Source organism: Diabrotica virgifera, chromosome 3 (genome assembly GCF_917563875.1).
Source record: "Diabrotica virgifera virgifera chromosome 3, PGI_DIABVI_V3a".
NCBI classification, from domain to species: Eukaryota; Metazoa; Arthropoda; class Insecta; order Coleoptera; family Chrysomelidae; genus Diabrotica; species Diabrotica virgifera.
This window is the reverse complement of record NC_065445.1, coordinates 69208511-69225503: the sequence shown is the minus strand read 5'-3', so window position 1 is coordinate 69225503 and position 16993 is coordinate 69208511. Positions and strand designations below refer to the sequence as shown.

The window sequence follows — 16993 nt, the reverse complement described above, 5'->3', positions numbered from 1 at the left end:
ATATTTTAAATCTAAGACCTTTCGTTAATAAACTGCTTTCTGGCTGCATCCCGTATCTCCGGATTTTACAATATATAATCAAAAGAGACGACGAAAGTAGGAGAAAGCAAATAGAGGACGCTTAGGCCACGCATTTACCTTCCCTTCGCCAAGGAAAAGGACCGAAAGACAGTTTCTAAATACTCATACTGAGTAAAAATGAAAAAGATAAAAAAGATCAAGGCAGGTTTTGTTTATATTTGATTCAGAGTTGGACCACCATCTTCATATAGCTATTTCAGCATCCTTATGCCTCATCAGTGAAGCTCAGAAGTCTCAACTCTGAAGGAAATACAAACAATTCTGCCAATTTAAGGCAAACCATCGTAATGCAATGAACCCACCTCTGAGACGCAATTTAGCGACATCTCTCGTATTACGAGGAAAACAACGAAAAGCCCCAGATACAAAGTTTACTACCTTTTAAACAATTAGAATAATTGAAATAAAAATATAATAAACAATATTTTAAATCTAAGACCTTTTTTATCTTTTTCATTTTTACTCAGTTTGAGTATTTAGAAACTGTCTTTCGGTCCTTTTCCTTAACGAAGGGAAGGTAAATGCGTGGCCTAAGCGTCCTCCATTTGCTTTCTCCTACTTTCGTCGTCTCTTGTGATTATATATTGTAAAATCCGGAGATACGGGATGCAGCCAGAAAGCAGTTTATTAACGAAAGGTCTTAGATTTAAAATATTGTTTATTATATTTTTATTTCAATTATTCTAATTGTTTAAAAGGTAGTAAACTTTGTATCTGGGGCTTTTCGTTGTTTTCCTTAAAATAAATCACTTGAGAAAGGTACTCTAGCGAAACAGCTGTTGTGATATTAAGTTATAATAAATTTTGTGGAAGTATTGAGAACAAAAAAGTTATCAGTGTTTTATTGTTAGAAACATAGTTTACTAATTCATTTATAAAATTTGATTGCTACTTACAGGAATCAGTTCCATCAAATTGATTAAGACCGTCCATTACGTTCTTACTGGCATGAGAATGTACAAGATCCAATAATACCATTAATCCCAACTCATGTGCTCTGTCCACCAAACGCTTGAGTTCTTCGGGTGTACCATATCTACTAGATGCCGCATAAAAACTGGTAACCTAATAAAAAGTGTTATAACTTGCGTTATTAAAAGTATTATAAATATCGAAAACAACAATTTAACGAAGTGAAAAATAAAAGTATAGAAAAAGACTGTATGACTTGTAAACACTTCTATACAGGGTGTTTCATTAATAATTGTCCATATAGTAACTGGAGAAACCTTAGCACAAAATACGAAGATTTAACCTAAAACACTTAAATAAAAAATGTGGTTCCTTTAAAATTATTCGAGGTATCCTTTTCATACTTGGCAGAAAGTGCGACTACTAGACAACCTACTAAAGTATGATAAACAAAAGTTTCTAGCTACTACCAGAGGCGTACGACAGAGGATGGTGAATGGTTGACCCTTCTCAAATTCTAAGCCACTGGAGGAATTACTATTTTAGTGCCATTTTTAGATTCTCCAATACTTTCTACGTAAATAATATACTCTTCATTGATAACGATAAAGTCATTAGTTTTCGAGATATTTGATGTTAAAAATTTAAGGGGCACAGTTGTTTTGATTAATTTATGATATTATTCATATGATTAAAATTTAAAAATTATTTGTACCCAGTACTTTAAGGGCGGGTTGTTCGAACGCTAATCAAGAAGTTGATTATAATTAAGTTCCCTTAACAACCATCAAATAACAACACCCCTCATTCGTACGTCAATCAGTTGACTGTAATCAATTATGTTAATTATCATTATGATAATTAACATAATTGATTGATTAATTAGTTATTAATTATTAATTAACATAACAATTATTAACATAATTGATTAATAAATCTCATAATTGTAATCAATTATGTTTTCAGCAACCCAAACAAAGTTGACATTGACAGTTGGTGACAGTAATTAAATATTTGATAATGATCAGTTGATTCCATTTTTGATTAGAGCTCGAGCAACCGGCCCTAAAACTATTTGGCGTATCCTTATCATACTTTGCAGAAAGTGTAGGTACTGTACACCCACGCTGTACACTGTACACCCTACTAAATTAAGATAAATAAACGTTTCTAGCTATTACCAGAGGCGTACTACAGGGGATAGTGTCTGGTTGATCCTTCCCAAATTCTACGCCACTGACGAAATTGCTATTTTAGTGTAATTATTTGATTTTGCAATACTTTTTTTGTAAATATACTCTTCATTCGTAACGATAAAATGATTAGTTTTCGAGATATTTGAAAATAAAAATGAAGCGACACAATACATTAATCAAAATAACAGTGTGAAGAGTATATTATTTTCATACAAAGTATTGGAGAATCCAAAAATTGAACTAAAATAACAATTTCGCCAGTGGCGTAGAATTTGGAAGGAGTCAACCATTCACTTTCCCCCGTCGTACGCCTCTGGTAATAGCCACAAACGTTTGTTTAACATAATTTAGTAATTTGTACAGTACCTATACTTCCTGCCAAGTATGAAAAGGATACGTCGAATAGTTTTTAAATGCTGAGCAAAAATAGTTTTTAAATTTTAAGATAAAGCACCCTGTAACTCAGTAAGGAACCACATTTTATTTAAGTGTTTTAGGTTAAATCTTCGTATTTTGTGCTAAGGTTTCTTCAGTTACTATTAGTGGAGAATTATTAATGAAACACCCTGTATACATAACTCAAAACTGCAACAGATGTATGTTTTCAAAAACTGATAGTGTGTAAAGCGAGTGATATTTATTAAAATCAGCTAAGTACTTTCGGTACATAGGTATAAAAACCTCATAGAAGAGATTGTTGACAAAAAACATTAAATTTAAAATTGCTGCAGAGCTAAGCCTCAGATCTTGGGTAGAAACCCTTAAAATTATTAAATATATCGATGTGCTACTAGACAATATGGCTACCACATTGTAACGACTGTTACAGCTGTTCGTTACAATGTGGTAGCCATATTGTCTAGTAGCACATCGATATGATATTTAATAATTTTAAGGGTTTTTACCCAAGATCAGCGGCCTAGCCCTGCATCAATTTTAAATTTAATATGTTGTTTGTCAACAATTGCTCTTCTATGAGGTTTTTATACCTATAAGACGAAGCTCTGATGATGGCATTTTGCCATGAGGAAAGTACTTAGCGGATTTTAATAATATTTTACACACTATTAGTTTTTGAAAACATACACCTGTTGCCGTTTTGACTTAAAAATGGAAAATGCAATCTACAGCGTCAAAGCTGTGAATATACTTGTATGCATACTATTAAATCTTTATTTGTTCAAAAATTGAATATTACCTGATATCCAAAACTAGCATAGTAAGCGTGTTCCATGACAGCCATTAACTGAATACAGTTGTACCCTTGTTTAACGATTCTAGGAAGAACATTATCAGTAAAGTTATCATAAGTTCCAACCTTTGGTTCTTGAGTTGCTATTCCAACGTGGCATTCGTAAATTCTAAGGCTTTTAGGACGAGGCACTTTCTTGTGTCTAAATATGTATCTCTAAAAAGTTAAAAAAATGTTGGTTCATAAGATCTTAGTAGTATAAAATAAAGTTGATATAACTATGACCACCTTCTACATGAAAGGGGTAATTCTACATAAAAAAATAATGACAGTTTGCTCTATAAACGTATGCCCGCAAATGCTTCGTTTCTGAGATACGGGGTGTTAAAATTTTTATTTCAAACTGCCAATTTTTTTATTGCTCTAAGACCGGTTGAGCTATGAAAATTAAATTTAGTGGGTTTTAAGAGGTAGTTATTGTGCATTTTTTGACAAACAAATACCAATTTTGTATTCATCACTGGCGCGCCTACGGGTAATGGTCTGAATTTTTTTAAAGAAAAAAATGGTACGCTACAAAGATAATTCAAATTAAAAATTATTTTTATATTTCACGTTTAATTTATGAAAAAGAACCTTTCTTGTTATTAGTATTAATAAGTATTAATATTGATATTATTGTTACTTACATATCAGTACAAGAAATATACAGTGTACAATGTAATGTTCAATTGTAACATTGGGCCCAAGTGTCTTCCTTGATTTCAAACTCGCATGAAAATCCTAATATGTGACTTTGTTGCCTAGGTGTTCAGATTTTACTCTCACAAATCAAAAGTGTGTGTAAGAGAAGTCAAAAGTAGCTTATTTTAGTGCAATGCAATAAAAAACACAAAAAATATATGACAAAAACAAAGTTGGTTATTAACTGCACAGACGAAAAGAGACTAACAAAACATATATCACGATGTAAATTAAATACATCTGTAGTGCCAATTGTGAGTGATTAAGGCCATGGGTACATAATTCACAAATATTTTACGGCTAGCCCTACTTTTTCTGTCTTTACACGGCAAATTACGTGTAGTAAAATTCACACTTGTATGGATATGTAAAAATTACTAGAATGTCATTCTACTTGAAAATGTCATCATTAACTTAAAGAGATGGCTTTTGAATGTTCTTGGATAACTGTTATTTGTATAATTGCAAATTATTAATTCAGTTAATAAATGTGATAATTTTTTCACTAACTATGTATTCAGTGATTGTAATAATTTATATGTACAACAAAAACTAATAAATACTCAATCGAGAAAAGAGGAAAAGTGTTAAAGTGATTTTTTAATAATATATTGTTACTATGGAACGCTTACAATTTTGAACATCTTTAACAACAAAATACTTGGATCACAGAATATATTATCCTGATGTATTCTCTGCTTGGATCTTCCACAAATAATACACAATAAAAAACTTTTTATTAAGTTCACGTCTTAAATCAATTATTTATCAAATACACTATATATATATATATATATCAATATTATTTAATCAACAACTCAAAATATTCCCGATGCCATGTCAAATATTTAAAATTGTCACTGATTGTCAATGTCTGGCTGACAATATTCTATTCGACTGAGTGCGTTGTAAGACAAAGATAGATTTGGAAAATATTACCACGGACATTGTGTCCATTTTTTTCGAATCCTGAAAAAACTAATAAATACTTTTAAAAAATTTAAACGCAGAATGAAGACTAAATTATTACCGAGGGCCGAAAGTCCCTTAGAATAAATAAAAAGTTTATTTTTAATGAAATATTTGAAATTAAAAATCACACTAAATTTTCTCTTAGTTTTTCACTTCTGTAACTTATTAAAATAAACATAATAGAAGTTCTCAGGGACTTTCGGCCCTCACTAATAACGTAATCTTTCATTCTGCGTTTAAATTTTTCAAAAATACTTACTAGTTTTCTCAGGATTCGAAAAAAATGAATCCCCATTTGAATAGCATTGCAGCCGAAAATACGTACCCATCCTCTTAAAGGGCAAATCCTTTTAATCAGATCCAAGAAAAATTATTAAAATTATTCAGTTAAATCATTTTATATAATTTCATTTTTATATAAAATGATTTGACTGAATAATTTTGATAATTTTTCTTGGATCTGATTAAAAGGATTTGCCCTTTAATCACACACAATTGGCACTACAAATGTAGTTAATTTACATCGTGATATATGTTTTGTTAGTCTCTTTTCGTCTGTGCAGTTAATAACCAACTTTGTTTTTGTCATATTTTTGTGTTTTTTATTGCATTGCACTAAAATAATCTACTTTTGACTTCTCTCACATACACTTTTGATTTGTGAGAGCAAAATCTGAATACCTTGGCAACAAAGTCACATATTAGGATTTTCATGCGAGTTTGAAATCAAGGAAGACACTTGGGCCCAATGTTACAATCGAACATCACATTGTACACTGTATATTTCTTGTACTGATATGTAAGTACCAATAATATCATTATTAATACTTTATATATCATATACTGACTAAAACAGTTAACATCAGAGTAGTACTGGTCTATTGGAACACCATTGTGGAACTTTCTATAACTTGTTAACTATTGTTAGACTTAAACCTATAACTTAACCTAGAACTGTATTTTAACAGCTTATTCATTTTAGCTTGTTCAGTTTCTAAAGGGCCTGATGATGGCGTATAAACTGTAAACGCCGAAACCGGTTCGAAAACTGTTGAAATAAAAACCTTCAATAAGATTGTGAGCATTAGACTTTCTATACCCTAACATTTAAAAGAAGATTGTTTAAGATTAGTAGTGGTGCAGGATTTAACTGGAGAGACATTGTCAAGCGTTATAATATGAGAACTTAAAAATACTTAGGGCTAGATATTTCAAATCTTCGTGGGCAAAGTTACGACGGCGGAGCTAATATGTCAGGAAAGTTACATGGTTTGCAAGCGCGAATTTTTAAACAGCCTTTAGCATTGTACAGGGTGTAACAAAAATACAGGTCATAAATTTAATGACATATTCTGGGACCAAAAATAGTTCGATTGAACCTAACTTACCTTAGTACAAATGTGCACATAAAAAAAGTTATAGCCCTTTGAAGTTACAAAATGAAAATCGATTTTCTCCAATATATCGAAAACTATTAGAGATCTTTTATTGAAAATAGACATGTGGCATTATTATGGTAGTAGTATCTTAAGAAAAAATTATAGTAAAATTTGGACACCCCATAAAAATTTTATGGGGGTTTTGTTCTTTTAAACCCCCCCAAACTTTTGTGTACGTTCCAATTTAATTATTATTGTAGTACCATTAGTTAAACACAGTATTTTAAAAACTTTTTTGCCTCTTAGTACTTTTTCGAAAAGTCAGTTTTTATCGAGATATTTTGAATATTTGTCAAATCCACCACATTTTGTATATGGCTAACTACGATTATGGAGACTTGGTAATAATATGAAAATTTATTTATGATTTACATTTTTAGGTATATTTTGAACCATATTAAAAAAGAAGTAATATCTCGATAAAAAGTGCCTTCTCGAAAACATACAAAGAGGCAAAAAAGTTCTAAAAACACTGTGTTTAACTAATGGCACCGCAGTAAAAGTTTAATTGGAACATACACAAACATTTGGGGGGTTTTAAGGAACAAAACCCTCATAAAATTTTTATGTAAACATATTAAAAAAGAAGCCGCAACTCGAAAAAAACTGCCTTATCGAAAAAATACAAAGAGGCAAAAAAGTTTTAGAAATATTGAATTTAACTAACGGTACCACAATAATAATTTAATTGGAACGTACACAAAAGTTTGGGGGGGTTTAAGGGAGCAAAACCCCCATAAAATTGTTATGGGGTGCACAAATTTCACTATAATTCTTTTTCAAGATGTTCCTGCCATAAGAATGCCACATGTCCATTTTCTAATAGTTTTCGATATATTCGAAAAAATCGATTTTCATTTTGTAACTTCAAAGGGCTGTAACTTTTTTTATGTGCATATTTGTACTACGGTAAATTGGGTTCATTCGAACTATTTTTGGTCTCAAAATATGTGATTTAATTTATGACCTGTATTTTCGTTACACCCTGTATATTATGCACTGTGCCTCACATTGCTTGAATATGCCAATTTCAATATCTGCCAAATCTCTGTTTAGTGTATTACACAAAAACTTGACACAATAGCTGAAGTAGCAAAATTTGTGGAATCCAGCAAGAGGTCAAACCTTATGAGAGAGAAAATTAAAGACGTATGTCCTCAACATAAGAAAACTAAACTTCAAATTTTTTGTGAATAGCACAAAGCACAAAATTACACAGATCACAGCTCGATCCTTTTGATACCATAGGTATCTGTGATGAGTGAATTTTATCCTTAGAGTAAGTGTGATGAGTTGTATGGCTAAATCTGGATAATATAACATTTGCGGTAGGTCTGTCCCCATATGAATTTCTAGATCCGCGCATGTTGTAGGGGTACATTTACAGGGTACAAATTTTCTCCCCATGTGATTTTCTGATGCGCTCCAGTAACAGTAACTGCCAAAATCACCGCTTGGGCTCCCCTTCCATAAACGACAATCAAAAAATGTTCATTAATTTTATTTCCTTATATACTTACTTGAGTCTGAGGAGGATTCCAAAACTTTTGTTTATAAATAGTTCCTTCATGCTTGGGAGGCTCTACTGCATATGTTGCGTATGGTGACAGCCTATCCACTTTGTGGCCTTCCCATGTCTGAACTACAACCTAAAAGGTAATTGTTTTAAAAATTTTGCGTTGTTTAAATAGAGGTTAAACACTCCTTATCATTTTTCGCTAAATTACACTTCTCCAAGAAATTAACGCACCACCTTAAAATGGGTCATTTTTAATGTCTCGAATTTCCTAAACTTGTCCGATTTAAGTGATTTTTTTACATGTTATAACCTTATTCTTTAACAATAGGGCTTTTAATTCACAGTCATTTGTTTCAAGCTTCTGTCATGTGTCACATAATATTAATATATCTACGTCATACGTTATTGGTATATACCAATGGTACAAACCCAAGACGTATGACGTAGATATATTAATATTATGTGACACATGACAGAAGCTCCAAACAAATGATAATCGATGAAAGGCCCTATAGGGGTCACAGTCATTTGTTTTGAGCTTCTGTCATATGTCGTACAATTCGTGTATATTAATATTATACACAGATTATACAACATATGACAGAAGCTCGAAACAAATGACAATCGATGAAAAGCCCTATATCGCTGAAATAATATTGTTGCTAGACAGGTAAATTGTTATTGTATACCGGGTGTAACAATCAAACTATGATTTTTTTCTCAAAGTTCGCGTCACCCTGTGGAATATTCTAACATTTATAGAATACTGAAATTAAAACCCAACTAATATAGCCTCATCTTTTCTTAAAATTTTGTTTGTTTTTTATTCATTCGCTTATGTTGGATAATAAAAAAGTTAGGTACTTTAACAACTAGCCTTGTTTTTCATTAATACAGACGTATGGCAAACTTTAATTAAGGGGTAATTCTGCACGAAAAAATAATGGCAGTTTGCTTTATAAATGTATGTCCGCAAATGCTTCGTTTCCGAGATAGGGGATGTTGAAATTTTTCTTACAAACCAACCATTTATTTATTGCTCTAAAACTGGTTGCGATATGCAAATTAAATTTGGTGTGTTAAGAGGTAGCTATTGTGCATTTTTTGACATACAAGTAAGAATTTTATGTTCATCATTGGCGCACATAAGGGCATATTACCCGTATGCGCGCCAATGGTGAATATTAAATTCCTAATTGTATATCAAAAATGCACAATAACTACTTCTTAAACGCACCAAATTTCATTTGCATACCTTAACCGGTTTTAGAGCAATAAATAAATCGTCAGTTTGTAAGAAAAATTCAACACCCGCTATCTCGGAAACGAAGCATTTGCGGACATACGTTTATAAAGCAAACTGTCATTTTTTTTCATGCAGAATTACCCCTTAAATTTTGCCATACTTATTTAAAAACACCCTGTATTGACGAAAAACAAGGCTAGTTGTTAAAGTACTTAACTTTTTTATTATCCAGCGTAAGGGAATGAATCAAAAAACAGAATGTTAAGAAAACCTAAGGCTATAGTTGGGTTTTAATTTCAGTATTTTATAAATGCTAGAATATTCCACAGGGTGACGCGAACTTTGATAAAAAATCACAGTTTGATTGGTACACCCGGCGTTCCGTCTTCCGTCCCTGCACATATTTTTTCTTTCATATTTAATTAGTAATTAATAGCATAAGTTTTTATCATTATTCATTTTTTATTTTGTTTAATCATGTGTGTATGCTTTAATTATGTACCAATACAGTCCTGTAGGCACTACCCCCCAAGCTCAACGCACTTAAGACATAGCTTGGCTTGCCATGCATATACGGGCATTCTTCAGATAGGTAGAAGACTTTCAGTGTGAAACAACACATTGTTATATAGTTTTAAACCAAACAAAAGTGACAGAAAACCGCAACCCAGCCTAGTACTAGGAAAGAAGAAGACGACAGCGTAAAAAGTACCGTACATATATATCATACACCCAATTCAATTGATTGATTAATTTTGCTTCAACTCTTTTCAAAATATCATATAATACCAGCACCTATAAATAAATATAAATGCCTTATTTCTAATTATTTGAATATATAAGAACACCCGGTATACAATGACAATGTACCTGTATAGCAACAATATTATTACAGCGATATTGCCAAAGAATAAGACTATAACATATTAAAAAATCACTTAAATCGGACAACAGGTTTAGGAAATTCGAGACATCAAAAATGACCCTTTTTAAGATGGTGCAATAATTTCTTGGAGAAGTGTATTATATTTAGTTTTTTTTTCTAATTTGTACACTACCTTCAGCTCTGATAAATGTGGTATTGCTGGTGAACCATCTTGATTGGGTGGCAATATTAACTCCCATTTTCCATATTCTAATTTTTTGTATGGGTGACTATCTCTATTCCAACCATCTATAAATAAAATAAAGAAATTAATCAACACATAAAGATAATATTAAACTGTTAGAAAATCGAATATTATTAATATCAACATAATATCAAACTCAGCAATTATTATTAGATATGTTATTAGATTATATTGACTGACGACGATGATGAAATAAGCGAAAAATAACCGAGATAGAAAAGTCTAAATTTTTACTGCGAGAATCATGTAACCGGGGTCCTTTAACCTTTAATCTGTAATCCTTTAATCTTTAAAAGGGATATAAAAGATTAAGTTTAATACGATTTTATAATCCTTAAAATTACCTTTTAAACCGTTTTTGGATAAACATGATGTCATAAAAGTTAACAGAGTTATTCTAAAAAAACATTTCTGAGCATAAATTTTGATATTTTATGAACTACGCCGAAAAAAAAAGATATACAATAAATTGAATATAACACACTTTGAATTAATATTAACATGTTCGGTGTCAAAAGATAAAGAAAAATTAAGAATATTCGTAAGGAAAAACCTCAGACGGAATGAGAAGAAGAAGAATGAACCATGAACTAAGAGACATAATGAAGGGAGAACATATAGTTAGATTTATTAGAGCGCGGAGACTGAGATGGCTGGGACACATAGAGAGAAGGAAAAACGACCTACTGATTAAGAAGGTTATCATATAGAAGCCAGAAACTGAAAGATCAAGGGGAAGATCCAGTGAGAGATGGGAGGACCAGATCATGAGAGATATCAAATTCCTGAAAGTGAGAAACTGGAGAAAACTATGCACACATTGAAATCAGTGTAAAAAAATTGTAACGAAAACCAAGTCATACAACAAACTTTGACAACACACAAGAAGAAAGAGGAGTGATTCACTGCAATAAGCGAATCAGAGAACTCTAAGTAAGAGCGGCAAACATTCCGTCCATTTTACAGTTTAATATGTTGCAATTGTTTTTTATAAAATCAATATATTATAAAGGGCATAGGCGCACAATGTCGCCTGTCAAAATGTTCAATGCGTTTTAATTTATACATTTTTTTCGAATCCTAAGAAAACTAATAAGCATTTTTCAAAAATTTAAACGCAAAATGAAAGATTACGGTATTACTGAGGGTAGAAAGTCCCTGAAAACTTCTATAATGTTTGTTTGAATAAGTTGCAGGGGTGGAAAAGAAGAGAAAATTTAGTGTGATTTTTAATTTTAAATAAATCATTCAAAAGAAACTTTTTGTTTATTTTAAGAGACTTTCTACCCTCGGTAATAATGTAGCCTTCCATTCTGAGTTAAAATTTTTCAAAAATACTTATTAGTTTTCTCAGGATTCGAAAAAAATTAATACATTTAAAAGACATTGAACATTTTGACAGGCGACATTTTGGGCCTAATGCTAGTATGTAATGTGTTTCTCAAAAATATCCTATGAAATGACACAAAATTACTAATTTCCATCTAAATAATATTTAATGATTTTAATCATCAGTTATTGTAAAAATAAAAGTTGTCCTTATCTACGTAACACTAAGTAGTCTACTTACTAAAATCCCCAGTTAAAAACAATTGTTGTGCTCCTGGTGCCCATTCCCTACATATAATTGTATTATCCTGTTGGACATTAATTCCATAATACTTATATCCCTGTGTAAATTTATCTAAACCTCCTCCATTTTGTTCAATGTTCTCTTCTATATCTTTAAAGCAGGCATATCTAAAAGTAAAATATTAATCAATATATTGACATTGTTATCATTTTCTGCTCCAACTTAATTGAAGGCAAAATCAATAGCAAAAGGGGACCAGGAAGAAGACGCAACTATTGGCTTAAACTTCTACGACAATAGACGAATATGACCTCCATAGAACTATTCAGGGCAGCTGCAAATAAGAATTAATGGGAAATTGTAATGGCCAACATCCATATTAGGGCAGTCAATGAGAGCAAGAACAGGTTATTACCTCCGAATTCTATCCTACTGCATGGATTTTAATGAAATTTTAGGAATAGCCTGAAAATATCTCCTTATTCAAAGTCTACCCTATGCCGATGTGTGCTTTTGTCTTGGGGGCGGTTCCCACCCCTTCTCGGGGGTGGAAAATTTTTTGGTTAAACAACTACGGAAGTTGCTAGGGAATATAATTCTAAGCAAAAACTGTTCTATAATTTTTTTTCGAAAACTCAATACTTTTTGAGTTATTCGTGGTTGATAATTGGCCATTTTCATTGAAATTTAACACCTTTTCAAACGGTTTTTTGCGAATATCTTAAAAACAATGCATCTAACTAAAAAAATTGTATAAAACATTTTTGTAGCTCATAAAAAAACAAAAAGATTCGTTCCTTCTTCAATCTTCTAGTTATAACACAAAAAGAGATATGGTAGGTAAAAAGAGTTTGTTTTTTTGGTGCATGCTCAAATCAGTATATTCAACTTGAAATAACAGAGAAACGGTCGATTTTAGGTGTATAATGCTACCAATACCTTTTATTGTGCTTGAAAAGTCCTTTCAAATAAGCAATATTAAATGTAAATTACATTCAAACTAAGCGAGATATGCTGCAAAAAATTGATGACTAACGAATTTTAAGAAAAAAAAATTGAGAAGTATAAGTATACCCCTCATCCACAAGAATTTAAATGCATCGTTTTCCTTCTACAATACATTTTACTACAGTGTTATTTTTATGTTCAAAAAGTTGAGCCGGTTTAAAATGAATGGTTTTTGAAAAAAAATAAGATCAAATTATAGAGCGCTTATTTAAATTTTCTTAAAAATCTTCCTTTTTCTCCATGTAACTTGAAAATGATAAGAGATACTGTTATAGAAAATAAAAGCAAAATGTTTATCTAGAAGAAACCTACATTTTTGTATGGCATCTTTTTTTTGGCATCTCTTATCATTTTCGAGTTACATGGAGAAATAGGAAGATTTTTAAGAAAATTTAAAAATGCGCTCAATAATTTGATCTTATTTTTTTCAAAAAACATTTATTTTAAACCCGCCCAACTTTTTGAACATAAAAAGAACACTATAGTAAAATGTATTGTAGAAGGAAAACGATGCATTTAAATTCTTGTGGATGAGGGGTTAAATATACTTCTCATTTATTTCTTAAAATACGTTAGTCATCAAATTTTTTACAGTTTATCTCGCATAGTTTGAATGTAATCGACATTTAATATTGCTTATTTTAAAGGTCTTTTCAAATACAACAGAAGTTATTAGTAGCATTATACACCTAAAATCGACCGTTTCTCTGTTATTTCAAGTTAAATACACTGATTTGAGCATGCACCAAGAAAACAAGTTTTTTTCACTTACCATAATATCTCTTTTGTGTTATAACTAGAAGATTCATAAAGAAAATAATATCTTTGTTATTTTATAAGCTACAAAAATGTTTTATATGGTTTTTTTTTAGTTAGATGCACAGTTTTTAAGGTATTCGCAAAAAACCGTTTGAAAAGGTGTTGTTTCAATGAAAATGGCCAATTTTCAACCAGGAATAACTCAAAAAGTATTGAGTTTTCGAAAAAAAATTATAGAACAGTTTTTGCTTAGTATTAGGTTCTCTAGCAACTTTCGTAGTTATTTAAGGAAAAATTTTTCCACCCCCGAGAAGTGGTGGGAACCGTCCCCAAGACAAAAGCACAAATCGGCATAGTGTAGACTTTGTTTCTTGGGCTATTCCCTACTTACTAGTAGGATGGAATTCGGAGCCACATACCCTCATTGACTGTCCTATAAGGATAAGGCACAGTAAGATCATTTTCTGAAATCTTACCAATTTATAGCAACTTTGTTGTTTTATGTTTTTTTATAACAATTTTGCTGTGACTAAAAAGCCAATAGTTGTTTGTCTCCCATCAGACATCCCCAGATGGTGGATAGGGGAATGCAATAACCAGTCCTAGAACCAGCTGATAGGTGGGAAATCACCTTTACCAAATAAAGGTATTGGCAACCTTAACATAAGAGTCCCTGGTCCCCGAAGTTTGGGGTTGGGGTAGAGGTCCTCCTCCTGAAAAAGGCATCTGTTACAGAACCTCAGGAACTATTAGCTGGATGGAATTTCTGATGGTGACTCTGTAAACGAAAATTGGAATTGGGATTAAGAACATGGAATATCCGATCCCTGTACTGAGCTAAAGAACTCACATCTTTGGAATTCGTATGCCCTAGGTTTTCACCCAATGTGATCGGAAGTAAAACCGGAAGTCGATATTTGAACTCTTTATGTAACTTTGCATCAATTTGATATTTGATTTAACTAATTTTGAGTCAATTTTGCCAAACTTCTGGTCATAACTTATTAACCGGAAATGATATAAAAACCAAAAGTATATATTTGTTCTCATCTTGCTAATGTGTGTCGAATAATATTTGTACTATTTCAGCAACTTTAAAACAGTACTTCCAGTTGCAACTTCCAAACTTGAAGTCCGAGGTCATCTTTGGGTTATAAACTCCCATTCGACATTCTATCTGTTCTAATAATGGTGGATTGTGTTCATGGACAGATGACCAGACAGAAATGGATAGTTCAAAGTTTTCACAATTTTTTTAATGCTGTAAAATGGGTGAAAACAATATTCTCCAACACCCTGTACATCCATTTAAGTGCATACATGAATGCACTTAACATTCACCATAAATTATTAAGAATTTTAAAGACAACTACCATCCGACGCCCCGAAGGGCACTAAGGATTATGGAAAAGAAGAAGAAAAACAATTATGAGTAAAGTGATTTGCAGAGCGTCTGCCACAAACCTTTGAACCATATATGAGGCTATATTAAGGAGACGCATCAGCGTGTCTTGTCTTTATTTTAGCATTAGAAATGACTATAGGAGATGCTGACTGAATCTTTAATAAGTGGCACAAAATATGGGCCTTAAAGTAAACAATGAAAAAAAATGTTGCCATGGATGTTTCACCACAATGTGGCTTCTTCAGTTATTAAGATACAACTAAGTTAGAATTGAACAGTTCTTATGATAGATGTTTGATTGAAAAGATTGTATGATTATAAAATTATCATAAAATCCCATATAAACATAATAGTTAACTATAAAATTGTAATAAACACTTGTGTGTGTGTGTTTGAGCATTATTGGCTTCGGAGTCAATGTCCATTCGCCATCTTATCTTTTTGGGATTATTTGTATTATTTATGCGGAAGCTCTAAAGGAGTGCTTCCTGCTTTCTACTGATTTGTTCAGGTATGTATCCAATCACAATCCTGCTCCAATTTTACAAAGAACTATTTTATATACCTATATCTAATTTTCAACGATTTTTGTTTTTATTTAGAATTATTTCTTTTCATTGTGCTTTTTTTTCCTCATTTTTTATGTATTTTTCTTTTGTAATAAACACTTATTCAGTTTGATCTTTACATTTTAACAAGACACAGGGTGGTGAACATAATATTATTTATATGTACCTAAATACAGTAAAAAATGTTCAAAAATATGATTGAATTTAATTATTTCATTAATTTCACATTTTTATTTAATTATTTCAAAATAGCATCAGGTGAAGGTCTAGATATTTTTTATTTTAGTAAATATGAAAATACTACAAAGAGATATGTAAGGGATATCCTAAACAGTTGATTGATAACTTAAAAAGAATCTTAATGAAAAAATAAAATACGAAAAAAAAAATTTTTAAGAAACGCTTTTATTTATTTATGAGTGACTAAAAGTTAAAATATAAAAAAATCAACTAAAAAGCAAAAAATAAAAAAATCAAACTCCACGGATTATTCGAAAAAAACGTTCCTTAAAAAATTGAAAAAATCTAACACATTCGTTAAAGAAAAGCGTGGGGCGAAAACCGTTTATTCGATGAAGACGCGCCACGCTTTTCTTTAACGAATGTGTTAGATTTTTTAATTTTTTAAGGAACGTTTTTTTCGAATAATCCGTGGAGTTTGATTTTTTTTATTTTTTGCTTTTTAGTAGATTTTTTTATATTTCAACTTTTAGTCACTCATAACTAAATAAAAGCGTTTCTTAAAAATTTTTTTTTCGTATTATTTTATTTTTTACTTTTTAGTCTTACACTTTTCAAACATTAAAATATATAGTCATGTTTAAAAAAAGGATATAGGTATATGACAGATACTTTTTTTGCATTTATTTTAACTTTTGATACATACATTGTACAGCCGGTTCCTAAAAAAACTGATACGACTCTTAGTAAGATTTGATCATGTTGAGCAGTGTATTTGATTGATCTGACATTATATTTATTATGACAGACAAATAATAAAATAAACAAACAATAAGCAACTGATTACATATTATGTTAATTCATAAATTGTACTAATTATTAAGGTCTAAATGTTTATATTATTTTGAATTCCTGTATTTTATAAAGAGTATATTATAAATGATAGTTTTTACATCAAATAGATCACATAATTATTGTAAACGTGGATTATACAACAAATTATACAACAAATACACAACAAACGTGGATTACGTTACGAGAGTACTGTCATTTGAATCGTAATATGAT

General features: G+C 31.0%; 1 protein-coding gene across 1 annotated transcript in view; it reads right to left on the bottom strand.

Moving 5' to 3' along the window:
• LOC126881123 (1,4-alpha-glucan-branching enzyme) overlaps nucleotides 1-16993 on the bottom strand; it is a 71882-nt gene that overhangs the window by 42982 nt on the left and 11907 nt on the right. Inside the window, exons 2-6 of the mRNA XM_050645179.1 lie at nucleotides 12002-12171; nucleotides 10360-10475; nucleotides 8057-8185; nucleotides 3388-3597; nucleotides 978-1146 (exon numbers count right to left, since the gene is read on the bottom strand). Of these exons, the coding sequence (XP_050501136.1) occupies nucleotides 978-1146; nucleotides 3388-3597; nucleotides 8057-8185; nucleotides 10360-10475; nucleotides 12002-12171 (794 nt within the window). The remainder of the gene's footprint in view (nucleotides 1-977; nucleotides 1147-3387; nucleotides 3598-8056; nucleotides 8186-10359; nucleotides 10476-12001; nucleotides 12172-16993) is intronic.